We start from the raw sequence: 26,345 nt of genomic DNA on the forward strand, positions 1-26,345 counted from the left end.
GATTTCAGAGCCAATTACCAAAAGAATTCTGATTCTAAATGTTCTAAATATTATGAGAAAGAAATTAAATTCTTATATTTAATACCAGCAGATGAAACATTGCATTGATTCAGAAGGAATTATAAAAGTTTGATTCATTAAGAAAGTTAATTCGTGTGTGAAACAATGGAATATGCCATATGTTTTTTACTGAGAATTAGCTCAGTGTTCATAGGACATTCTGCCATTTATGGAAGCCCGTTGCCGCCACTGACTAATAAAAAAAAAAAAAAAAAAAATATATATATATATATATATATATATATATATATATATATATATATATATATATTTGAATATAAAGTCAGAATTCTGAGTTATAAAGTCACATTTCTGAGTTATAAACTCAGAATTTCAAGTCATAAAGTCAGAATTTCAAATTATAAAGTCAGATTTCTGAGTTTATAACTCTAAATTTTTACTTAATAGCTCAGAATTCTGAGTTGTATTACCTGAAATTCTGACTTTATAGCTAACTTGGAATTGCGACTTTATAACTTTCTGACTATAAGCTGGAATTCTGACTAGGTAACTTGGAAGTGCGACTTTATAACTTTCTGACTAAGCTGGAATTCTGACTAGCTAACTTGGAATTGCGACTTTATAAATTTCTGACTATAAGCTGGAATTCTGACTAGGTAACTTGGAAGTGCGACTTTATAGCTAACTCGGAACTGCGACTTTATAACTTGCAATTTTGCCTTTATAGCTTGGAATTTTGAGTTTATAACTAGCTCAAAATTACGACTTTATTACTCAGAATTCTAACATTATAGCTAACTTGGAATTCTGACTTCATAACTGCGAATTGCAACTAAAACTCAGAATTATGACTTTATAACCTCGAATTCCGACTTTATAGCCAACTCGGAATTGTGACTATAACTTATTCTGACTTTATAACTCGGAATTGCGACTTAAATTCAGAATTCTGACTTTATCCCTTGTTATTCTGAATTTGCTCAAAACTGCGACTTTATAACTCGGAATTCTAACTTCGTACCTCATTTTTCTAACTATAACTCAAAATTCGGACCTTTTTTTAGTATTTTTTTTTTTTTTTGTCAGTCAGTGGTGGAACGGGCTTCCATAGACCATTCTATCATGCAATGCAGTGTGAATTCTTTTTACAGAACATTGTTTTAATGTCCTAAGCTGAAGAACCTTTTGAATTTTTTTTTTCTGGATGAGCTACAAGTGTTCTGGGAAGTCAAGACTTGGCAAAATTGTCTCATGAATGTGGAATCAAAGAGTAGGCCTATAAGCCAAAAAATTGAGGGCTAAATGCTTTTGATACAACACAAGAACCATGCTTATTCTCATTCCTTCTGAAAGCTACCGAGCAAACAGAACGTCTACATGTGGTTCCCATTTTTTTTTTTTTTGGGAACCAATCTAGAAATTCTGGTGATGTTCTCAGAAGAACATACGTGGGTATGTTTTTGTATTATTTATTTAATCACGTTGCTGGAGAGATTTTTTGTACCAACTTATATAGAACATAAAACAGACAGATTAATGCACTCCTAGAGAGAACATTCTTTACGTAAAAGAAAACATCACTGACAAACTAGAAAACAACCTACCAAAAAGTGACTCAAAGTCAGTCGCTTTGTGGAATGTACAGTAGTATTTATTTATTTTTTGCTTTTCATAGTGTTTTATTTTCAGCCACATTAATGTATAGCACTTTATCTTTTTGTTGTCAAACTTGTACATTAACGGAAAAATTACACGTCTCTTAATTGTAAATGTCAGATACAGAGGAAAAATAATAATAATAACAGGAAAATCAACCAAAAATGTGGGTTTGCATGAATGGGTTTACATGAATTATAGCTATTACACAATAGAGAAAAATCTATTTGACAAGGGTTTGTGTGTCCTTGAAAAGGTTGTCAATGTATAAATAAAACGGCACTTTTCTCATTTTAAGTAAGTTTAAGAGAGGTAACGAGTCAAATTCAGCAAGAAAAATATGAAAAAAACAAAGGAGATTTCTGATTATAAATAAAACATTTTGCATTCAGTACAAAAAGTTAAGAATGCATTCAAGAGACAACAACAAATTAGGATTTTCATAATAAAACAATAACATTTGTGAGGACAAAAGTGTGACAAATTTGTAAACTTAAAAACATAGAAACTTACAAACACAAACAAAACAAATGGGGAGCTGTTTCTTCAACATGTCCACAAAAAGATAGAACACAAACAAGCCAAACTCAACGCCATCAAAACAAACAACTTAAGTTCTCTGTTTTGAAAGTAGTCGGCTTTCTACTTTAATTTTAAGTCACGTTAAACGCTGTCTACAAAGACAGCCCACAAGCTTTTGAGACACAGCCACACACAGAATCTCAGTACAGTACATAGGAAATGACTCATAGAGGAGTTGAACCCAACGCGTGGGTGTGGGCGCTATTAAAACAAGACTGAAAGTTTGGGGTGGGTCATTCACACGCGCTGCTTTTGCTATGCTAGAAACCCAGTTGTGGATTTTAATCTCTTGAAATCGCTGCGGGGATTTCAGTCTATAGAAAACTCAATGGATTCCAGTGCTACGTTGCGGTGTCTCTACTGGATTTCACTAGTGTTCGCCACGCTTATAAATGGAATAAACGCAGATAAAAGTAAGGATATTCACATTTACTTGCTTAATATCTTTATTGTATAACTTAACATACGTGTGAGGTTTGTTTTTCCGTTGATACGTGAAAGCTCCAACCTCTGTGTGTCATTTGTCCTCTTGCTAAGAACATGGACTTGAAGTCAGTGGAGTTAATGACGATGAACTGCCTCATTCGTAATAGCTTCCTTTACTAGTTACAGTTCCCACCGGTTCCGCATTCCAATGCTCTTATTTCACTCCCGCCCGCTCCATGGGTCGTATTGTGCCCAGCTGAGATCAGTGCAACACAAGAAGCTTCAGCTTTCCAGCAGGAACATGAGGCTTGCACTGCCTTTGTTACTCTGGAATGTGCATGTTACTCCTGGAACGGGTTTAAATGTAAAAACACAAAAAGAAGTCTGGTGTGGAAAAGGCATTAGGCATTGTCTTGGGTTAAGGTGCCCACATTAATGTCCTTGTTGTAGTTAATGCCTTTATTTAAGATGTGTAAGGTTAAGAGGTGTTACATTACAGCAAGACAATATTATTCATAGTCTTATAGATGTAACTGTGCACTTCAAAACATGCTTAGATCATCACAGTTCTCTAACAGAGGGGCCGAGACCCACTGGGGCCTCAAAAGCTGCCAAGGTGGCCTCAGGAAATTTTCATAAAACAACATGAAAAAATGTAATAAATAAAATATGAACAGTTTTACATCCAGCCGAGTTCTTCTGGTGAATATTACCTCAGTATTTATTGCTGACAAGTGCTTCATATTATATTATTTTGATTTGCGTAAAAATGCTTTTGGTGTATGAATAACTTGCATGTGGGTCACAGAAGAGACATTTAAATAAAGGCTTTTAATATGTTATTAAATTCATTCATTCATTCATTCATTTTTCATTTGCTTATTCTCTTTATTCATCAGGGATCACCACAGCGGACTGAACCGCCAACTTTTAATATGTCATTCAATTTTGAATATAAATTATTGCTACATTCAGAGACGGGCAGTATGCATGATACATGCATTTCAAATACGCATTTTAAGTACAAAACAGTATTTTGTCATTTGTATTCGATAGGGCTGATGAAAATGGCTTAATATTTTGTATTAAAATACTTTAGTGTCTTGTATTTATGAATTTTTAATAATACTTTGTAAGAGGTCTACATTAAGACATCATATACAGTTAAAGTCAGAATTATTAGCCCACCTGAATTATTAGCCCCCGTTTATTCTTTCCCTAATATCTGTTTAACAGAGTGATTTTTTTTCACAACATTTTTAAGCATAATAGTTTTAATAACTCATTTCTAATAACTAATTTATTTTATCTTTGTCATGATGACAGTAAATAATATTTGACTAGATATTTTTCAAGACACTTCTATACAGCTTAAAGTGACATTTAAAGGCTTAACTAGGTTAATTAGGTTAACTAGGCAGGTTAGGGTAATTAGGCAAGTTAACGATGGTTTGTTCTGTAGACAATCTGAAAAAAAGTATAGCTTAAAGGGGCTAATAATTTTGACCGTAAAATGGTTTTTAAAAAAAAAGAAAAAACTGCTTTATTCCAGCCGAAATAAAACAAATAAGACTTTATCCAGAAGAAAAAAAATATTATCAGACATACTGTGAAAGTTTCCTTGCTCTGTTAAACATCATTTGGGAAATATTTAAGAAAAAAATGGGTGCTAGTAATTCTGATTTTAACTGTAAATGCACCCTCTGATTGGTGCTTTGGATGTTATTTACTTTTTCATTTAAAGAAGAATTGTTTGTCGTTAAAACAAACAACATAAAAATAAGTCCTTGCGATTCTTACAATACGTCATTGGCTATTTCAAATGCCAGTAGTTGATCAGTAGGTCCACTTTATAGTTAATGAAGAGAAAAGATATACGCCTTAACATGTCAAGACATATGAAATACAAATATTTAATAATCAAAAACTCCTAATACAACTCGTTACATTAAGTATTGAAGAGTTCGATGACAGAAAAAAAACAACAACAATTAGATTTTTGAAAGTTTCTGTGAAATTTAAATGAACTTTATTTAAAATATTATTATCTTAATATTAAAATATTAAGAGGTTGAATAATCAATGTACAGAGATGATGGCAATTTTATTGGGTAACATTTGCTATAAAACATTGTTTACTTCACTATGTCAGTTTAACGGGGAAGGCATTGATCAAATAGGTTTAATTGATGGAAGATTGGCTAAGAAATGTCATGCTCCATTGTAAAAGTATTTTGTAGTAATTTTAAAATACAAATACTGTATTATATTTTTATACACGTTGTGGCTGCCGTATTTAGTAGTTTATTTTGATCCACTTAAAATTAAAGTATTTAGTATTTAAAATACATTTCAATGTATTTGTGCACCAACCCTGGTTACACCGAATGATATTTTAGTGGGTGTCTTCTGTAAATCACGTTAAAAACGTAGTTATAAGTAATCACTATGCTTACTTAAATTACATCATCTGAAGTTTGAAAACCCAGAAAGTGTTAAGTGTAAAACAGTCATCAGAATTTATTATTCAGATGTACTGATATCCTGCATTATCATTAATCATGAGGTTTTTAAAGAAACGCCTAGTCCTTTTGGCTGAAGGACAATATGAGGAACCCATGTAGGGGGGCCTTCAAATATTAACTTTGACAATGGGGGTCCTTGGATTACAAAGGTTGCGAAGCACAGACATTGGGTTGAAATTCAAGCTGATGTTTACTGATCATTAAGCTTGCTTGGGTGTGCATGATAAAACACACAAGGCTTTGAACATATTTCTGTCTATTGCTCAAGGGCGCAGTGGTGATAGAACAGTTTGTCTGTCTTTATTGGAGCGACCCACATTCTCAACCACAGCCATCAGATAAGAGTGCTAAAGTGTAATTCTTTATATCCTGTACACGTACATCAGGTTTTACTATGCAAATAAACGCTTTAACGTATATGACATGAAAACATGCTAATCTTTTTACTTTAAATGCAGAAGACACAATTGAATGTGCCATGCACCCTTGAAAGTATCCACTTAGGCTTATTCATTCATTTTCCTTTGGCTTAGTCCCTTTAATCATCTGGGGTTGCCACAGCGAAATGAACCACCAACTTATCCAGCATGTTTTACACAACAGATGCCCTTCCGGCAGCAACCCAGTACTGGCAAACACCCATAAACACTCACTCACAAACATACACTACGGCCAAATTTATTAATTCAATTCACCTATGGCACATGTCTTTGGCACCCAGAGGAAACCCACGCATACAAGGGGAGAACATGCAAACTCCACACAGAAATGCCAACTGACCCAGTCGAGACTTGCTGTCAGGCTAACAGTGCTAACTACTAAGCCAAAGTGTCGCCTATTAAAGGCTGATTTATACTTCTGCATCGAGTGTTCGGCGTGACCCATGGCGCCTACCTTGTGCGCTACCGTGCACTAGCTGGCAGTAGGCTTTTGTTCCTCTATGTCAAGTTTCCTCACGGGTGTTTTGTTTTTTCTGAACGTTACCTTAATGTGGAAGTAGCTAAAACTCACACATTCATAGGCGGTAGCCAGCAACAACTTAAATCATAAGGTAAACACAAAACAAAAGGTTCCATCTGGAGCTCCTTCACAGGACTCGACACTTGTAAATAATCGCTTCATTGGGCTCACTGCTCTCAGCACCACCCACACTCGTCACCACTACCAATCACAGAGCTTGCGCTTCACATCATTGCGATGTGTAATTACTTTTTTGCGTGGTGCGCATTAGGTTGGTCAGCCACGGCGAGGGCTATGCAACCACTCGAAGGTCGGCAAAGAGCATATGCGTGTGTGCGCTTGACGCAGAAGTATAATTCAGCCTTAAAGCTCGGTACAATTACAAATTGATGATAATTGATGACATATCGATCGATGATAATTAATCAATGTAAAATGCATGCCAGGCCATCTGACCTCATACGCAGTTTTCTATGTACAATTGTTTGTCCACCATTGTTTTTTTGATTGTCAAATACTCTCATGTGTTTTTCACTAATAGACTTTTGAGATGACAACAGCATCATCAAAAATATATAAACATGGACCTTTTTTTCAAGATGCCATGGTCATGCAAACGAACTAGCAAAATGCTTTTCCAAAAATGTACTTTTTAAGTTGAAATGTACCTGTGTGAGCAGTGCACCACATTTTACATTTAGGGTTTTGTTTATACTAAGTCAACGGTGGACTACAGGACTGTGTGTGTTCAGGTGCTTAGTCATGTTTCTCAAGGTGACATTGCCTCCTACTGTCTTAGATCCATTAGATCCTACTTTTCTTAGATTTATTGCAATGGGATTGCTTTAAGAATGATGTCTTCTATTATTTAAATGCACAAATGTGACCCTGGATGCCAAAACCAGTTATAAGTGTCAATCATCTGAAAGGCACTACCTGAAAGCTGAATGAATAAGCATTTTAATAGTGTATGCTTTGTTAGGATAAGACAATATTTGGCTGTGATGCAACTATTTGAGGGTGACACAATGGCTCCGTGGTTAGCACTGACGCCTCGCAGCAAGAAGTTTGCTGGTTCAAGCCCCGGCTGGGTCAGTTGGCATTTCTGTGTGGAGTTTGCATGTTCTCCCGGTGTTTGTGTGGGTTTTCTCCGAGTGCTCCGGTTTCCCCCACAGTCAAAAGATATGTTGTATGTAGGTGAATTGAATAAACTAAATTGGCTGTAGTGAATGTGTGTATGGATGTTTCCCAGTACTGGATTGCTGCTGGAACAGCATCCGCTGTGTAAAACATATGATGGACAAGTTTGGCGGTTTATTCCGCTGTGGCGACCCCTGATCAATAAAGGGACTAAGCCGAAGGAAAATCAATGAATGAACTATTTGATAATCCAGAATCTGAGGTTCAAAAATATTGAAATACTGAGAAAATTACTTTTAAAGTTGTTAATATGAAGTACTTAACGATACATTTTACTAAACAAGGATTAAGTTTTTATATATTTTCAGCACAAAATTTAAAAAATATATTCATGCAACATGATTTGATTTTGCTATAAAAGAAAAGATGATAATTTGGGCTCATATAATGTATAACCAAAACTATACCTGTGCAACAGAAGACTAGATCCAATGTTGAATTCAACATGAATAAAAAAATAGTTATTGTAGTCAAATAACCATAGTTTAACCATGGTATCTTTAGTAAAACTGGTTTTAAATGGCTTTGTGGTAAAAAAAAAAAAAAAAATCTATCAAACAATGAAACAAACAAACCCCATACATGTTTACTATATTAAAATCAGTCAGCAGCGAACATTCTCACACCTTTAAATTGAGTTGAACTGGCCAACAACTGACGTCTGATAGCAGTTGAGTAAGCAATGTATTTTCACAGTAAATCAAAGCATTTTCAAAAGCATGACACCTCCTCTGTCTTCATCAGAATCAGCCGGTGCTCGTCATGTGTATGACTGCAGGTGATATTGGCTTGCAGATGTTTATCGTCAGCGGACCGCAGCTGTAAGCTTTTGTGACTTTCTGTGGTACCTGCCTCACCGCGTTTTCCCTTTATGAATCTCCCCTGATTACAAGCATGTGCGCAAGACAAACTTCAGCCCCGCAGCTCTCACAGATGACGCTTTCTTACAAGCCATTAGTTCTCTTAAAGTCACTTTTCCATGTCCTCAGTTCTCGCCGTGGGACACTTTGCATGCACTCCAGGGCCACATCATAGTCTGGCCGTCAGCTTAGACTTGCTTACGCACGCAGAGCATGAGTAATACCGTTTCCCCGCGAGTGCAGCACCACATCACTACAACGGAATTTCCCAGCTCATTTCATATGAAATAGAGGCGAAGCAAAGAAAGCTCTTGGATGTAGCCCTTATTCAGTCGTCAAACGTAGCCACATGCGAAAATCCAAACCCATTCGAAGTTATCAGGAAACGTGTTTTTATTGTCAGCGTCGTTGTTTTCTGCTACTTCTGTCTGACACCTTTTCAAGTGTGAATTCTGTCTCTTTTTTGTCAGGTTCAGCTCTCTGTGCGAAATCTGAATTCTGGAACAATGATGCAGCTGTGTGTGTGCCTTGTTATGAGTGCAAACAGTACCCAAAAATTCCATCATGCGACACATGTGAGTATTTTTGATCAAAGTTCACGAATGATTCGGTTTTTGCATCATCACGTGACTAGAAGATCTCTGTTGTATAGACGCCAATTTCAAAAATAAGAAAGGACCGGTGTTCTGTCGATTTGTCCAAAAAGTAGGTAGCACATTTTAAAAAACATAATATGCTACTTCTCAGATTTTGCTACCCGTGTAAATTGTAATGTGGAGTAGTGTGATATGAAGCTGTAATATCACTCTAAGCCATCTAATCCCTAACCCCAACCTCAAAACCACTCTCTGAAATAAAGGTACAAAAGCGATCACTGCGGTGGTACCTATTTAAAAGCTAAACATTTGTACCTAAAGGGTCCCTATTAATTCCTCAAAGGTACATATTATTACCTAGAAAGTACAAAAGTGTACTTCTTAAAATGTTTAGGTACAAGTAAGCTTTTGAGGTAACAATAGACCCTTTAGTACAAATGTGTACCTTTTAAAAAGGTACCACTCCAGTGACAGCTCTTGTACCTTTATTTCCGAGAGTGTAGCATAATCTGATGGGTAGGGTAAAATGTGAGGACAACGGCAAATTGTGCCTTTTATCTTTAAGCTTCATCTCCACAATTTGGAAGAAAATACTGAAATTTCATTTACAATTCTGAGAAAATCTGAATTTAAAAATAACAACAGTGACCCAAGTGTGAATTTCTTGTTGTTCATATCTAGCAATTCTTAGTTTATTAAACTGTAAAATTATCAAGTTTATATTAAGATATAAAATTGTAGGATAAAAACCTCATGTGTGTTCATTCAATTAAGTTTTATTCTATATTTTAATCTGAATAAAGATTAATACGATTTGCTGGAAAAGATTCAAAGACCCAAACCAATCTTTCCATCACTATACAGCATGAGCTTGAACAGCATGAGAATGCACTGTAAGCTGATGGTTTTGCAATAGGTCAGAGCTTACGTACACAGAAGGAGTGGTCAGATTCTTTCTGTATGATCCGAATAGCTGGACGTCTTCCAGTAACATTGTCCTGTGTTTAAGGCCCACCCATAGAGCCTTCGGATTCCTGGAGGGTGGCAGCAATTACCAGTTTATCTGTCCTGGCAGCCGTAATTGTTTTTGGAGCCTTACTCATAGGCGTTTTAGTACATCAGTGCAGGTCCAGGAGGACCTTACGGGGTGAGATGTTAACATTATAGAATCTTTTTAACGATGAGTACAAGACTGAGAAGTAACACAACTTTTTCTGTCCACAGATCCAATTGAAGAGACAACGGGACCTCTTTATGCAGTATAGGTTCTTGAAACACTTTTTTGTTTTTGTATGCTTTGAAAGGGATTTCTTCGGTTCATGTGCGATCTCCTAAATGTTTGCAGCTCATGGACCTCAAGGTGACAGCATATGGAAATGGACTGTTACTCCAGTGAATTAATGCTCCAGTCGGGGAAGCATTGGCTGGTACCTCAACCACAGAGTATTCTATGAGTAGCATCTAAATTGTTTAATTTATTTCATGTTATGCATAGCGAATAGTTATGCACAAAAGCTGCACTGAGACCTTGTCATTCACTGTGCAGAATGAGTTCGCAAACCTTAGGTGCTAAGTGACACAACTGACAGCACGACAGCATTTTTTACATTCCTTTTTTTTTTTTTTTTCGAACACTTAAGATGCTTCGACGGGTGTTTTGCAGAAATTAGTTTGAGGCCATTCCTATTGCAGTTATAGTGCATTTCCACTTGAATAACTCCAATTTGTTTAAGATAGTACTATTTTCCTTTTTTTTTTTTTTACACCAATATGCCTCCTAAACAGATTTAGCATGGCACATAGCCATTTGAATGTATTTGTATACTTCATTTGTACAGTTTAGTTATATATTTTTATAGTGTTGAAATACTACGCACTGTAGATGTAGCCCTGTGTACAACGATGTTCTGACACTGACCGGCTCAGCAGCCCGTCTATGGCATTGATGAAGACTCTGGAGACAGAGGGACACTGCAAAGACACAGCAGCCGATGACCTGAAACAGAAGAATCGACAACTGACAATTCAGATTCTCTCTATCAAAAAACAAATAGCCGCAGGTGTCAGAATCTTAATTTTCCTGCCTTTATGCACATACGAGATTAGATAGTGATATTTACATACTTGTATCTACATTTAATCTCCCATGTCTAATCGTCTTAGTAAAATGTTACAAAAGGATAGAGTCATCCATTTCAGGTGTGTAGCTAGCAGTGGGCATTAGGAAATGTATGTATTTTTATACAGGAGATAAGAGTAATTTTTATAAAGCGTATAAGACATTAAATGTTTGGATGAAATCAAACAAGAACAGGTGAATCTCTAAAACCTACCAAGATCATGTCGGGTTTCATTTCACCCTAGATCAGGGATGTCCAAACTCGGAGGGCCGGTGTCCTGCTGAGTTTAGCAGCTAGCTCTCTGCAACTCGCACATGGTTGCCCACTAAAGCTAAGCAGGGCTGTGCCTGGTCAGTACCTGGATGGAAGACCACATGGGAAAGCTAGGAAGCTGCCGCAAGTGGTGTTGGTGAGGCCAGCAGGGGGCGCCCAACCTGTGGTCTGTGTGGGTCCTAATGCCCCAGTATAGTGACGGGGACGCTATACTGCTCAGTGAGCGCCGTCTTTCGGATGAGACGTTAAACCGAGGTCCTGACTCTCTGTGGTCATTAAAAATCCCAGGATGTCCTTCGAAAGAGAGTAGGGGTTTAACCCTGGCATCCTGGCCAAATCTGCCCACTGGCCTCTGTCCATCATTGCCTACTAATCATCCCCATATCATAATTGGCTTCATCTCTCTGTCTCCTTTCCACCAATCAGCTGGTGTGTGTGGTCTGGCACAAAATGGCTGCCGTTGCGTCATCCAGGTGGATGCTGCACACTGGTGGTGGATGAGGAGATTCCCCCTATTTGTAAAGCGCTTTGAGTGCCCAGAAAAGCGCAATATAAATGTAAGGAATTATTATTAACTTGCTTCAACACACCTGCCAGGAAGTTTCTAGTATGTCTAGTAAGAGGTTGATTAGCTGCTTTAGGTGTGTTAGATTAGGGTTGGAGCTAAACTCTCCAGGACCAAGTTTGGACACCCCTGCCATAGATATAAAAAGTGTTTTCTTTGCATTACAAGTCCTTAAAAATTTTTTAAAAAGGGTATTTTCCGCTCCACTTCCCTAGGAAGACTCAATGTACCTCATTGCAATCACTGCCATGTTTGTTATAAATCCAGAAACAAAGAAACTAGGGCAGAATCTTGGTGAACATAAACCTGTGAAGCATGTTTAGCGCTGTCACAGTCTAGAGTAAAGCTGTTTGTGTATATGTGCCTTTACTCATTCACAATTACTCCACAGACTGCAGAGGAAACTATGTATTTTAATGCAATAAAGACAACTAATACAATATGTGTGTGTGTATTTTGTCAAATGGATGCATACTTAACTGTATCGCATTCCAGTCGCCACACTTTCAAAGAAAATGAGATGCCATTATACACACCCTATTGAATCAATCCTCATTTGCATGTTCTAAAATAGCAATGTAATGAACTGCGACTGCAAGTGTTAAAGCAGATAAGACACAAGCATACTGTTATATTGTTTTATTCAGTTCAAGAAAGTGAGGGTATCAACACCTACAAATAAACAGTTTCTGCTTATTAGGGTCCCTACTCGAGAAAGAGAAACATTGATCATGTGAACAAAAATAAATATTTTATATTTAAGATATACGCAACTGATTACAGTGAGTCTCAGTTGTCAGTTTAAGTTGTCAAATGCAATTAAGCCATTAATATGTGAATGTTTACGACTTCTACTCTTAATTAATCAGTAAGTACTGATCTATAAGCTTAAAAGAAAACCATCTTACAAATAATTTTTAATCCAAGAAGGGCGGTGATATGAAATGGCACATTGAAATTCAATCTGGCATCAAAGACAGACATAGAAGCCTTGATGATAGAAGCATCAAGCTAAACGTATTTTCTTACATTGCGTCTAGTAAGTTGCGAGACCTGAGCATTTTAAACCTGTTGAAGTGTTCAGTTGGTGAATTTCTGCCCTAACAGAGCCCGACCGATCATGGATTTTTGGGTCTGTTCATTTAGTTGTGCTCCAAAATCTTGTGAAGAACAAACGCCCACTTCATAAAACGTTTACTAGAAAACTATGCACTAAGAAAATTGAAATATTTCAGTTGTTATTTCAAATACACTGTTGCGAATGTTTTTAGAGGTATTTCTTAAATGTTTACAACCATTATCTAGAATACCTACATAATCAACCTAGCATTTATTACACATTTAATACCATGCATTGTGTACCACGTATAACAGTAATAAAGACAAGTATGCTTAAGGTATAAATAGTTATTTTTTAAATAAATAAATATCTTTGAGATTTTCTACAGGACAGGCCTTAGAGAAGGTTGCTGTTTAACAGCCTTACCAGAGTAATTCATTATGAAACTGAAGGAACATCATGTGTACATTGGTCTTAATGAGACAATGAATTGATTTTAGCACATCTACCATGAGCAGTACGATAAATATATAAAACCTCGAAATATGGAAGCACTTAATACAAACATAATGAGAAGGATAAATTGTATCCTTAATCCTCATAATACCTTGTTTCAAGACAAAAAACCTTGTTCTGTTCAATAACACCAAATAATCGGTCGGACTCTTGAAGGCAGCACTGGGTTAGAGTCTGGACAGAAGTACTCATCCAAGCTCTCAGTCTGAGACTCATCATTGTACCTTACAATTTGTGCACTGTGTGGGAACACAAAACATGAAATAAAATAAAAAATCTAAAATGGTCTCTGACAGGCACTGTCACTTATTCTAAAATGTCTACAGTATTACTGTCCCTACCAGAGGTAGTATCTTATCAATGCCAGTCTTAAGCGTCCGTTAAAGAACAACATTTGAAAACACTACAGTAAAGGAGGCAAGACTCGCCAAGATCAGCATCTGTGTGCGACACTATCTGGACAAGTACAGCAGAAAACCTGACGTTGTAGGATTATTGGCATTAGGCCTTGGGTGGAGAAAGAGTCTTGTACTAGAATATTGTTTTGAAATCTTCCCTTTGAGCAGTAAGCCTGGAGCGTGGCCTTAGAGGAAAGGGTCCACACCCAGTCCCATAAATGCATTTTCATCCATGTTGAAGGAGGATTCGTAAGTCTGTTGGGTATTCTGATGCATCTTTTGATGGTGCCGGAGGTTGGACTTGCTAGAGAAACGCTTGTCGCAAAGGAGACAGGAGAAGGGCTTCTCTTTGGTGTGGATACGCCTGTGGCAGATAAGCTGGGTGGAGACCCGGAAGGCCTTGCCACACTCCAGGCACTGATAGCGTTTAGGTTCAGTGTGAATGCGCCGATGATTCTTCAGTGCCATGAGATTGGTGAACTCCTTTTGGCAGACGGAGCAGAAGAAGGAACCCATTTTGTGACTGTTTTTGTGGTTGAGCAGTGAACCAGCGTGGCGGTAAGTGCGCCCGCAGTGCTCGCACACATGACTCTTCTCCTCCCTATCAAATCCCTCGCTACTTTCCTGCTGGTCTTGCGGCTCAGGGAATCCATGGACCCTGCTGAAGGCTGAATCGATCTTAGGAAGGCTCTGAACTCCAATCTGCTGATCCAGTCCTGCGTCCCAATCTAAACCCTGCTGCATCGCCATACCTTGCTCTTGGTGTGACTGCCCTTGCAAGTTGCCATGGAGCTCCTGGTGCTGCTGAAAACTAACCAGGTTCGGGAAATTCTGTTGACACACACTGCAGTAATAGGGGAGTCCCTTACTGTGCACCTCCATGTGGCTTTGCAGGTGCGCAAACTCACAGAAGGTTTTCCCACAATCGGGGCAGCAGTGGCGAGCCATTTGAGAGTGACTCTCTAATTCCCTAGGGTCTGTAAATGTTTTGAGGCAGAGAGTGCAATTCAGGAGGTCAGCAGAATGAGTTTTCTTGTGGTTGAGAAGGGACCCAGCGTGTCTGTATGAGCGTCCGCACTGATCACACCTGCAGCAAAGGACAAGATTGGGATTAGAATAAAATAATTTAAAATATAGGTTACGTGTTCAAGAAAGGTAAAAAAAAAATTAGATGGCTCACGTATAGCATTTATCAGAGCTGTCTTGATTTACATCAGACTTTGGATTGCCATTTCTGTAACAACGATGTCTCTTTAGCCCAGACTTTCCCTGGAAGCTTTTGCCACACGTTTGGCAGCTGTAATGAGATACTCCCCGTGCATGGATTTTTTGATGGTTGTACAGGATACTGGAGAGACGGAAAGCTTTACCGCAAGTAGGACAGACATACTTTTTCTTTTGTGTGTGAATGCGTGTATGGTTTCGTAAAGCCATGGGATTGGAAAAAGGCTTGGCACAAAATGAGCAGGTGAAGAGGCCAGTTTTGTGAGTGTTCTTATGGTTCAACAAGCTACCGGCATGACGGTAACTGCGACCGCAGATGTTACACTTGAATGGTCTTTCCTCTTTTTGTACGGCAGCTCTGTGGTTGTCACTCCCTTGGGGGCCTAAATCAGGCACAGGCACTTCGCTACAGCTGTGTCCTTGAAGTAGTTCATGATCAGGAAACACAAGACGGCAATGCTTGCATTTTAAATCCTTTTCTTGTTTACGACCCCTGACCTTTCCTTTTGGTGCTGCATTCCTCTTCTTGGTCGAACAAGTGTGGTTGAGTAACTGTTTGTTTCCTCTGAAGGCCTTTCCACAGTCTTGGCAGCGATGTCTTTTGACAGCAAAGTGTATTCGTAAATGGTTCTTCATTGCTAGCTGGTTTGAGTAAGTGTTGTTGCACAAAGCACAGTAATATTCACCTGTCTTGTGAGAGTTTTTGTGGTTGACCAAGCTTCCTGCATGCCGGTAGCTTCGCCCACATTGATCGCAGACAAAAGGACGAGGGTCCCTGGGATCTCGTTTCTGGGCCTCTTTTTCTTGGCTAGACTGATCACTGGTAGAGGTTTGCCGTTGTTTATGACGTCTGCTCATTCTCTTTCTGCTGGGATTATTAAGTGACTGCATTCCACTCACTGAGGCATTCCCGCTCATCTGCATCAGTGTCTGAATTTGTTTGTTGAGTTCTTCAATCTTTGCCTTGTTTTCCTGATGTACCCTCTGGTGGTTCAACAGTTGTTTATAGATTTTGAATGCTTTCCCACATTCTGCACAACGATGTCTGGTAGAGAAAGAACAAACATTTTAATGAACAAAAACTTGGTCCTAAAACACTACAGATGAAAGCATGATGGTATTTTGAGACTTCAAGATACATTAAAGAAAAAAAAAAACTTACTTTTTAACATCGAAGTGTGTCCTCTGGTGATTCTTGAGGGCCAGCAAATTATAAAAACGCTTTTGACAAACAAAGCAGCGGAACACTCCAGTATTATGTGACTTCTTATGATTGAGCAAAGATCCGGCATGTCTGTATGAACGACCACATTGGTCACACTTGTATTGTCGCTCTCCATGTAGACCATCGAAATTATGGATCTGAAATGTACTTCGAAGAAGTGGCTTCTTGACACTTTTTTCCCTCACTTGTCCATCTCGTTGCCCCGTGCAATTGTGGTTATTGAGGTGATATAGATCGATGCAGCTAAAGCCACATTTCCCACAAATAACACTTTCCATTTCCACTTTTGGTTTGAGCTCATTCTGATGATCTGATGCAAATTGTTCTTGTGGATTACTTTCAATGTTGCTATGCAAGAGTTGGTGAGCTTGTAGGTCCTGTTGCTCTGCAAAGCTCTCTCCACATTGGCTGCAGATAATCAGACCGCAATCACTCTGCTGATTTTCACTCTGTTCATCTCTCTTGACCTCCACAGAAGAAACCAAAGATGGGCCAGATGCTGAAGGTGCGTCATGAGTTTGAGTATGAGTTTGAAGGTGGCTTCGCAGGGCACTCATGCTAGTATAGTGATTCCCACACACAGAGCACTGATACATCTCTTCATCATCCTCTTCTTCATTGTCTTCACACTCAGCTTCATCTTCACTCTCACTCAACTGATCATCAATGTTGTCGTGAAAGGTTTGCTGATTAAAATAGGCCTCAGTTGGACCGTCATTGTGCCCAAAACCAACATTCTCCCCTGACTCCCCCAAGAAATTCTGATGTTTTGTTTCATGAAAGTCAGTTTGACTGGATGAGCCATTCATCATGCTCTGATACTGCTGATTCAGGAGGGGACAGTCATGTGATTTGATTCCTGCAATATCGGTAAATGTTTTACCACAGTCTGCACACATGTGCCTCTCCATGATGTGTTCATCCTGAGGTAGTTGCTCATCAGAATAGGAATTGTCAAACTGCTCATTAAATTCAGTAGAATCAGTCTCCTCCACATACTCCTCATTAGAATCATCCTGCACAGGTAATACCAGTTCCTGAGGAAGGCCTAAGATTCCACTTTCATCACCCTCCTGTGATGCAAAGGTGCCCTGATGACTCTCATGTGTTAAGGGCTCTGAAGAAAGCCAGTCCCCCTCAGAACTAGCAGCCAAAGATATGGGTCTGCCCTTATGGATCCTAAGGTGGCTTCGCAGAGCCGCCAAATGTGGATAGCTCTTGCGACAGATAGAACACTGAAAGATTCCAGTTTGATGGGATCGTTTGTGATTTATAAGACTGCCTGCATGCCTATAGCTTTTACCACAGATGTTGCACTTGAAGCGGCGATCAGAACTGTCAGTTTCTTCTACTTTGATGTTACTAAAATCCTGTGCTGAACAATCAGGATCGAGGTTTTCTGATGGTGGGGTCACCGGTTGTCCCTGAGCATGTAGAGTCAATGAATCATCATCTAAAGAGTTGGGTATGTATATATGACCATTTTCTATGGGGCCTTCTGATTGGTCATAATCAACAGATTTATCAAGTAGTGGAGGCAATGGTGGAGTGTCACTAGAGGGGGGATAAGGATTAGATTCTGGGGAATGAATAACATTATCGTTGTAAGAAAGATTGTGCTCCTCTGGTAGGTTGGTAGGGAGCTCAAATGACACAGAGGAGGAGTTATGCAACAGAATGTGATTTTGAAACTCATCATCGTTAACAAAAGCAACTTGACAAAGGTGACAAAAATGAATATTAGCATCACCATTCTGTGGCGTAACATCAGGGACCTGCTCCTGCTTGCAGTCAGTAAGAGCAAGTTTAGGGTTCGGCGCACTGTGGCGGCCTCTGGTTTTACTGTGGGTTCGCTGGTGACTAGTAAGTGCAGCAAGATTGTTGAACTGTTTAAAACAGATTGGACACTCAAAGACTCCCATTTGATGAGTCTTTTTATGGTTTATGAGGCTACCGTGATGTCTGTAAGTCTTGTCACATAAGTCGCATTTGAATGGCCTGCCTGCAGCATCATCGTCAGCTGCTGTGTCACTTTCTGGGGTGCAGTTTAAAACATTTTCTGACACAAGACCGTTACTTTGGCTGTTCATTGGAGCAATATTCAGCTTCATGTCTGGCTGCAAATCTGGCATAATGTCAAAATCTACCTCATCAAGATGCAACTCATCAACTTTATCATCATTTTCGACATGACTTTCTGCAAAACTTTTTGCCTTGACGTGAGACCCTTTATTGCTATGGACCTTTTGATGGGTGGCTAGCTGAGTTGCTAGACGAAAAGCCTTTCCACATTCAGTGCAAGCATATTTCTTTCTGGACGTATGAATGCGCAGGTGGCTTTTGAGAGCCAATGCATTGGAGAGGTTCCTGGAGCATATAGGACACTGAAAAGAGCCCACCTCGTGTGTTTTTTTGTGGTTAGCCAAGCTGCCAGCATGCCTGTAGTCTCGCCCACATTCCTCACACTTAAATTTGCGTTCCTCTTCAAAGTTATGAAAAGTGTTTGTATGCTCCGAAAGACTGGGCATGCTTGCACATACTACACCATAATGTCTACGCGAAATGCCTTTGGTCCGGCCTGGCTCTTGCATAGCCATAATGGTACAGTATATTGATAAGAAATGTCAATAAAAGCCAGTTTGAATGAGTGTGAGAGACACAACTGTCCTCACTATTAGCAAATTGACTTGTTCGGTGAGATTGGAATGCAGAGGCAACATTCAAAAGATCTGCTGAGAATACGTTCCATTCCATTCCATTGGAAAAATTTAACTGGGAAGATCCAAGTGCAGGCACTGGATAAAATCTGAAACAGAAAAACCCATACATTATTTACTATTAAGTTCACACAGGGCAGTTGCATAACAAGAAAGTAAATAATGATGAAAAGCAAACATTGCTTTCTAAAGTCATGACAAAAACATTTAGTTTACATAACCAATAAACCAATAAGTAGGGTCAGACAGAATCTGCGATATTTTTTTTTTGTTATTTCTGCACAGAATTTTGAAAAAAAAAAAAAAACAATCTGCAGATTTATGCTGAACAATTTTGGGAGTATTATACCTAAAAGTTTGATATATGAAATAAAGAAATAATACATTTTTAACTTTTATTTAATGTGTACAATGCAAATCCAATTACATCTGTGTATTTGGTAAACAAAGCAAGTCTTCCATATATTATACCTACCAAAAGACAGAAAATATTACTTTAAAAACTGTTTTGCAAATAAATCATGTGAATTTTCATTTTAGTCAATAATAATATTCCTGAAATTAATTTCAAAACTGAATAAATATAAATTCACACTCATTTATGCTAGTAAATAAATAGATCCCATGGGCTAAAAAAATTGCAGATTTCTGCGCACGCAGATTTTGTGGGCCTAATAAGAAGACATTATATGCAATAAACTAATTAAGAAAGTAGCCTAACAGGTCAATAACACACAGCACTGACTTGTAGGGAAATTCTATGTATATAGTACCAATATCTGCTTGGCCATATGTTTTTCCAATACCTGTATGACTTCATGATTAAGTACAGTTGCCCACCATGGTCAAGGTTAAAGAGCCTCTAAAGTGATAGTTCACCCAAGAACAAAGATTCTGTAATCATTTACTTGCTTTTTACTTGTTTCAAAACAAGTTTACTTTTTTTCTACATACAAAAGATGCTGAGCAATTCTATGCAAATGTTAAACTCTCCATGAAGTTTCTGCATTTTTGTGTAAGGAAGTATCTTACAGTGCTTAAAAATACTCAAATGTGTCTGTTAATGTTTTTAAGCTATATGATTTACCAAAATTACACAAGCACCAATTTCACATCTGTAACATCCATAACAGAGTGATGTCACATCCATAAGAGAGCTTAAAATAAAACCAATCCTTTTCTTCTATAGGGAGGCAACTCTTATCCTTTTGATTAGCATTATTTCTTTTGAGTTGTGAAGTTTATTTCACGGAATTTCTACAAAGTTTGTTGTATACTCTAAACTCTTTTTTTTATCACATCAATAACGCATGATTATTTCCCTTATCTAAAATAGAAAAAATGTTTACAGATTGATATTGATCCTTTATCTCTATAGTCGGTTGTTTAAGAAAACAGAAACAGATGTTTCTATATGTTAATATATACTCTCTGTGAACATGTTTTAAGATTTTACTGCAAATGTCACGTTCTTAAGGCTGGAATTGCTCAGCTATTTTTAAGAAAGCTGTAAACACTGACTTCCATAGTATTTGTTTTTCCTACTATGAAAGTGGATTACTACATGTTTCCATCTTTCTTACAAATGTCATTTTTGTTTAAGAGAATGGGATAAACTTTTCCTTTAGCATGTGTTTTTAATTGTGGAGGCAAAATTGTTTGTTATTTTTTGAGGATAAATGCGTTCCATAACACATAACACGCCCTCCCTCCCTCAAAACAAGCTTGGGAAAAAATTGTGGCAAACCATAAATTCGGTTATGAATTAGTTGTCCATATAAATAAACATTTACTTGATGTTTTAATAACACTCATCAGTTAGCAGAGAACGTCTTTGAGCACTGATTAAACTAACCTTAAACTGTATTACACTGTATTACATTAGTAACGTTTCATGCCGGAGATTTTCTATTGTCGAATTAATCGCAAAACCGTTTAGTCCGTGCTGTTATTCACCTTTGTCTAATTTTAAAACGTACAATCATTTAATAATAACGGTATGAAAGATCAACGAACAGGCTCCAGCAGTTAAGGTGACAGGCTTCCTCACACAATGGAGCTCTATTGACACAGTAAACACTTCCCCGGTACATTAGCCAAGCCGCTAGCTTCACAAGCTCAATCTTCTACACAATATATTCATCAATCGTTTAAATACGCCTTTAGTCGTGCTCCAAATTAGTATAGTAGATAATATAAGTGTTCTTTTCTCAAGATGAGGAGAATAACGTGTATTTTTTGGGAGAGGCAGTAGCATCCCATTCCAATGCGAGCTAGTTAGCATTTGGCGGCTAGAAACTGTGGCTAACAGTTCAATCGAACACAAACAATTAATGAACAGATGACACTGGCGATATACGTACCGAATGTCGCGGTCTCCTTTTGTGGTGTCCGCGATTAGATGTTGGCACTCCGTTCACTTTATTTTAGTTTCAGGACGGGCGTGTTCGTCCCCTCTTTTTCTACCAATTGTCTTTTCCCCCATCCCACTCAACTCACTTCCTGCTCTTGTTGCTAGGAAACAGGAAATGTGCATCAGTGAAAAAAGTCCGTACGTTCCGTTTCCTTTGACATTCTTTTACTTGAAATAAAGAGCATTGTTCATCATTTCCACCGCCTACGCCATAAAAGAGATCGTTTTAATGAGTGTAGTTTTAACACACGGGAATTCAAGTTCATACGTTTCCTAAATATTTGCTTACTAACGTTGTATAAACGTCCGATAATGATTTGTAACTTAGCCACCCACATAACTGTCTTGAATCATTAATGTTACATATATCTACATTGAACTATTGCACAGATTCAAAATCAGCTCTCAAAGTTGATCAGATTACTTCTATAATGTTATCTACCACAGAAATTGCCGATAAAGTTACCTCTTGTGGTTTGTTCACAGCAGTTTTCATCATTAAAAAAGCTAAACGCACAACTTTTACAATAAAGTTATTCAAAACAAGTGTTTAACTAATACAACACATTACAGGAACCACACCATTATCATTTTTATCCATTTAACATTTATGTTATATAACCGTGTATATGCACAAAACAACTGCATATCCACGTACGCTGAAGTATGCATATTTCCCCTCCCACAGGCTCTCTCTCTCTCTCCACCCCATTTTTATCCCACTCACCATCCACTGTAGTCCGCGGAAACTCTTCAGTAAGAACGCTAAAGGAACTGAGGTATGGATAGTTGCGATATAAAATAATTCAGATCATTTTGGAGGGATTCCCCAAGTGGCGAGTGAGGAAGTCATGAAGGCTCACATATCTGCGTTGGCTGGGTAATTTCGTCATGGTCCTAAAGCCGCCGACCTTCTCCCGAGATTGAGCGATTTTACAATTCAATATCAAAGACACGCGTGCAGCCTCTTACGAGAACACAAAAGGTACGTAATGTGAGCTATAATTATTTGAGAGGGATGACGAAACATAAACGATATCCTATTGTGAAAATGCCGTGATTTTGATAAACTGACAGAAGCGACTGCAAATTGCTTTGCACGTTCAGCGGTCCTAAAGCCAGCCATTTTGTGTTATTGTGCATTCTAAAATACTAGATGTAACTATGTGATAAAGACGTGTTTGTTTGCTTTTTGAATTGCCACTGCGTTGTATGTGCATTAATTAGATTTGGTCATGGTTGCCATGTTTCATTGCTGCTAACATCGACATGTAAATCCGTTTGTATACAAGCAGCACAGATGGCAACTTCCTTTGAGAACAAGAGCGTCTTTCCCAATTGTCCCTGAGGTCCTAATGCCGGCCATTTTGTGTTGCCACCCAATCTCATCGTATTTAAAACATTTCTATTAAACCATTTGTACTAAAATACTACATGCTAATTTTATTATTTATACTTATGCTACACACTCAAGTAAACACTCTTGTGTTAAAACACATTAAGTTAAACCTGCAATAAACTTGTCATTTCAACACCATTGTTCTTAAATTAGACAGAATGACTAACTTAAATAGAAATGCATTTTAAAAACAAAATTAACAATAAGTGTATTGGTACTTTGACAGAAACTAGAACTGTGGTAGCTAGGTTTAGGTAGAAAGGTAAAGTGGGCTTTATTCGGACATTAGCTTAACTGTGCCCTTATTGTTTACCCATCTACTTTGAATATTCAATCTGAAAGTGCAAAAGTATGACTTTAAAACACCATCTGCACTATTTAATTGACTGTAATCAATGATGTACCTTAATAATCATTGGCTGCTTATAGAATTTTCCTTTTCAGAATTTGCAAAGAATACTTTGATGAAATTGTGTTATTACAGGGTTCATACGGTCATGGAAAACCTGGAAAAAGTCATGGCATTTTCCATGCCTGGAAAAACTTTAGAAAAACAGAAAAAAACAAAGTTTTGGAAAAGTCATGGAAAACGGATATCTGTATAATTGAATATAGGCTTTTTACTTATTTTCTGTCCTTGGCCAGTCACATACTCTCACATTATTAGCGCTGTGTAACCATTATCTAAATCAGTTTTACATAGATGTAATTATAAACGGAAACTAAATAGACTGTTGCATGTTTTACGATATGCTGTAATAAATTTGAACCTGCTTTGTTTTTCTTTTACTTGAAAGTCTTGGAAAAATTATGGAAAAGTCATGGAATTTTAGTAGTAAAAATGTGTATGAATCCTCTTATTAAGAAGAAGGTCAGAATGTGTGAATAAAAAAACAACTTTACCCCTACGGTTTAGGTAGGAAATTGCTGTATTGCATTTTACAATAAGATTCCATTTGTTATCTGCATTAGTAGTCCATGAAGAAGTGTTAATAATCTTAACATTATTAACAATAGCAAACAACTTTGAGTTGGGTATTAATTGAGGAAACAAGAACTAACAAACGTGTATGCTAGCTATATGTTTACAGCAGCTATGTTTATTACCTAATCTTTACAAAAAGTAATTAGCACTGTTACCAGTGTATTATTCATTGTTAGTTTCATATGTTTTGATAATATTGGTCAATAATTTTGTTAGAATATAAAATAGAGTTGGCCTTTGATGCTAAATTGCTTTTTAAAATATTTTATGTGATGTACAGTGTGATCAACCTTGTTCTTTTGAGGAAATAAACTAATCAATGACATGTAAAGATCAAAGAATATACCTGAAAAATAAATAAATACATTTGTCACCTGAACATTTGAACCTTTTCTCTAAATTAAAGTAAAAAATTAACACACTGTGCTTTTTTATCCTCAGCATCCTCAGTATGGCTTCACCCCAACCAGGTATCCCATCAACAACAGAGCAGTATACACCACCACCATATGAGTCTGAGCCTAGTAAAGAACTAGACAATGTGCCAGAACAAGCTACAAGAAAGAGAGGCAAAGGGAGACCACCAAAATCTTTACACACTTTTAAGTGCTCGAGCTGTCAGGAGGTCTTTACCAGCCCTTCGGCCTTACAGAGCCACAAGCTGTCAGTACATGGTAAAGACAAACAGCAGCAATACACCTGTGGTAAATGCACTAAGATGTTCTCTACCCGAGCACAGCTTTCTAAGCATCAGCGCTCCCATTCACCTCAGCGTCCGTTCCAGTGCCTGCAGTGCCATAAGGCTTATAAGACTCCAACGGAATTACGCAACCACAGTCGCTCACACACAGGGGAGAAACCATTTGTTTGTTTGGACTGTGGCAAGGCATTCATGCAGGCCATTTGCCTGCGTATCCACATGACACAGCACAGTGGTGAAAGGCCTCACTCGTGTCCTCTCTGCTCCAAGAGTTATCCCACACTTTCCAAACTCAAAGTGCACCAACGATCCCACACCGGTGAAAAGCCTTACTTTTGTGTTGAGTGTGGGAAGAGTTTTGCAGACCCTTCAGTTTACCGCAAGCACCGGCGTAATCACCTAGGCCACCGGCCGTATTCCTGTGCGCAGTGTGGTAAAACTTACACAGAGCTGAAGGACTTGAAAAATCATGAGCGTTCACACACAGGTGAGAAGCCTTACCTGTGCTCAGACTGCGGCAAAGCCTTCTCTCGATCCTCATCATTGGCGTGCCACTTGCGAATTCACTCCAAAAGCAAGCCATATCAGTGTGAGCAGTGTGGAAAAGGTTTTACCCAACTGTCCTCATACCAGTCTCACCTTCGCACACACTCTGGTGAAAAACCATTCTTATGCCCACAGTGTGGTAAGATGTTCTCGGATCCCTCTAGTTTCCGCCGACACCAACGGGCACATCAAGGATTCAAGCCATACCCTTGCGACAAGTGCACTAAGAGGTTTCGGCAACCCGCAGATCTTGCTGTGCATCAACGTGTGCACTCTGGCCAGCGACCCTATAAATGCCAACGTTGTGATAAAGCTTTTGTAGCTTCTTGGGATCTTCGGCGCCACATGCTAGTGCATTCCGGACTGCGTCCTTTCGCTTGCACTGAGTGTGGCAAGTCTTTTACGGAGCGTTCCAGCCTGAACAAACACAGAAGGGTGCATTCAGGAGAGCGTCCATACAAATGCCAGCTTTGCTTCAAGTCGTTTGTTGTGTCTTCGAGTTTGCGCAAGCATGAGAGGACACACTTATCCGAGAGGCCGATACAGGTTCATGTCACTCCAGAATCAGCTTCAGTGTTTCCCAGCACCCTTCCCCAGTTCTCCTGCTCTCACTGTGATATGATATTTGGGACATGGGAGGAGGTGCAGGCCCACACCAGCCTTCACACCATCTCTCCCCCATCTGATCCTTCAGTTTTGGCTGTACCTGTCAGCCCACATGTATGTGTGACTTGCCAGGAAGAGTTTGTTAATCTGGCTGATCTTCAGGCACACGAGAAACTGCATCCCAAGCCTCGACCCCACATTTGTGACCAGTGTGGAAAAGGTTTTCTGAATAAAGCTGGTCTTCGTAAACACCAGCGTATCCACTCAAGTAATCGGCCACATAGTTGCAATGTTTGCGGGAAGGCTTTTCTTTTTGCTGCTTATCTACGCAAGCACTTACGCACCCACCGTGACACAGAGTCCTTACCGTCTCTGCCTCAGACAGACATGGCACACACCCAACCCTTGCCATCCCCACCAAGTGCTGCGTCACCTTCAGGATCAGAACCCACCGCTATTTCCCTTACTGTTCCTGTAACCTTTCAGACAATACCAGCCCATGTGTATATGGACAAAGAAGATGGACTCTGAACTTATTGATGACTTTGTCGGATGCTTTGAGCATTTGTTTAGACAATGTTCACATTTTTGTTACTGCTATTCTATACTAACAGAACAGTGAGAGCTTTAAAAACAGAAAAGCCAATACATTGTTTTTTTTTGTTTTGTTTTTTAAAGATGGATTAAATGCATCAGTACACAAAATTTCTCATAAAATATTGTCTTTGAATTTCTTTGATAATGTAAGAGAACATTTATATTTAGGTATGTT

At 38.5% G+C, this 26,345-nt stretch overlaps 3 protein-coding genes across 3 annotated transcripts; 2 read left to right on the plus strand and 1 right to left on the minus strand.

Annotated features, from left to right (window-relative positions):
* Positions 1-2,494: 2,494 nt before the first annotated feature.
* On the plus strand, positions 2,495-12,222 carry si:rp71-1c10.7. The gene is made up of 4 exons (XM_021480355.3): positions 2,495-2,672; positions 8,701-8,805; positions 9,836-9,973; positions 10,051-12,222. Exons 1-4 carry the CDS (start codon positions 2,588-2,590, stop codon positions 10,089-10,091), a joined length of 369 nt encoding a protein of 122 aa, XP_021336030.1. The 5' UTR covers positions 2,495-2,587; the 3' UTR covers positions 10,092-12,222.
* A 186-nt stretch (positions 12,223-12,408) lies between these two features.
* znf646 (zinc finger protein 646) lies at positions 12,409-21,407 on the minus strand. Its single transcript, XM_684608.10, has 4 exons — positions 21,288-21,407; positions 16,145-19,013; positions 14,939-16,027; positions 12,409-14,845 (listed from the first exon to the last, which is right to left on the minus strand). The coding sequence occupies exons 2-4, from the start codon at positions 18,802-18,804 to the stop codon at positions 13,945-13,947; spliced, it is 4,650 nt and encodes a 1,549-aa protein (XP_689700.2). The 5' UTR covers positions 18,805-19,013; positions 21,288-21,407; the 3' UTR covers positions 12,409-13,944.
* A 662-nt stretch (positions 21,408-22,069) lies between these two features.
* Positions 22,070-26,284, plus strand: znf668 (zinc finger protein 668). Its single transcript, NM_001012489.1, is given in 2 exon segments — positions 22,070-22,322; positions 24,163-26,284. A coding segment is annotated over 1 exon segment (1,932 nt). The 5' UTR covers positions 22,070-22,322; positions 24,163-24,172; the 3' UTR covers positions 26,105-26,284.
* Positions 26,285-26,345: the final 61 nt, after the last annotated feature.

Source organism: Danio rerio, chromosome 12 (assembly GCF_049306965.1).
Source record: "Danio rerio strain Tuebingen ecotype United States chromosome 12, GRCz12tu, whole genome shotgun sequence".
NCBI classification, from domain to species: domain Eukaryota; kingdom Metazoa; phylum Chordata; class Actinopteri; order Cypriniformes; family Danionidae; genus Danio; species Danio rerio.

What these genes read in the sequence shown, in the direction of transcription:
- si:rp71-1c10.7 (XM_021480355.3), top strand. Translation starts at nt 2,588, where the DNA reads ATGGATTCCAGTGCTACGTTGCGGTGTCTCTACTGGATTTCACTAGTG. An exon ending in AATTCCATCATGCGACACAT is followed by an intron (nt 8,806 to 9,835) that starts GTGAGTATTTTT and finishes CCTGTGTTTAAG; the next exon opens with GCCCACCCATAGAGCCTTCG. An exon ending in GTCCAGGAGGACCTTACGGG is followed by an intron (nt 9,974 to 10,050) that starts GTGAGATGTTAA and finishes TTCTGTCCACAG; the next exon opens with ATCCAATTGAAGAGACAACG.
- znf646 (XM_684608.10), bottom strand. Translation starts at nt 18,804, where the DNA reads ATGGCTATGCAAGAGCCAGGCCGGACCAAAGGCATTTCGCGTAGACAT. An exon ending in ACACACTTCGATGTTAAAAA is followed by an intron (nt 16,028 to 16,144) that starts GTAAGTTTTTTT and finishes TTTCTCTACCAG; the next exon opens with ACATCGTTGTGCAGAATGTG. An exon ending in AGCTCTGATAAATGCTATAC is followed by an intron (nt 14,846 to 14,938) that starts GTGAGCCATCTA and finishes CCTTTGCTGCAG; the next exon opens with GTGTGATCAGTGCGGACGCT.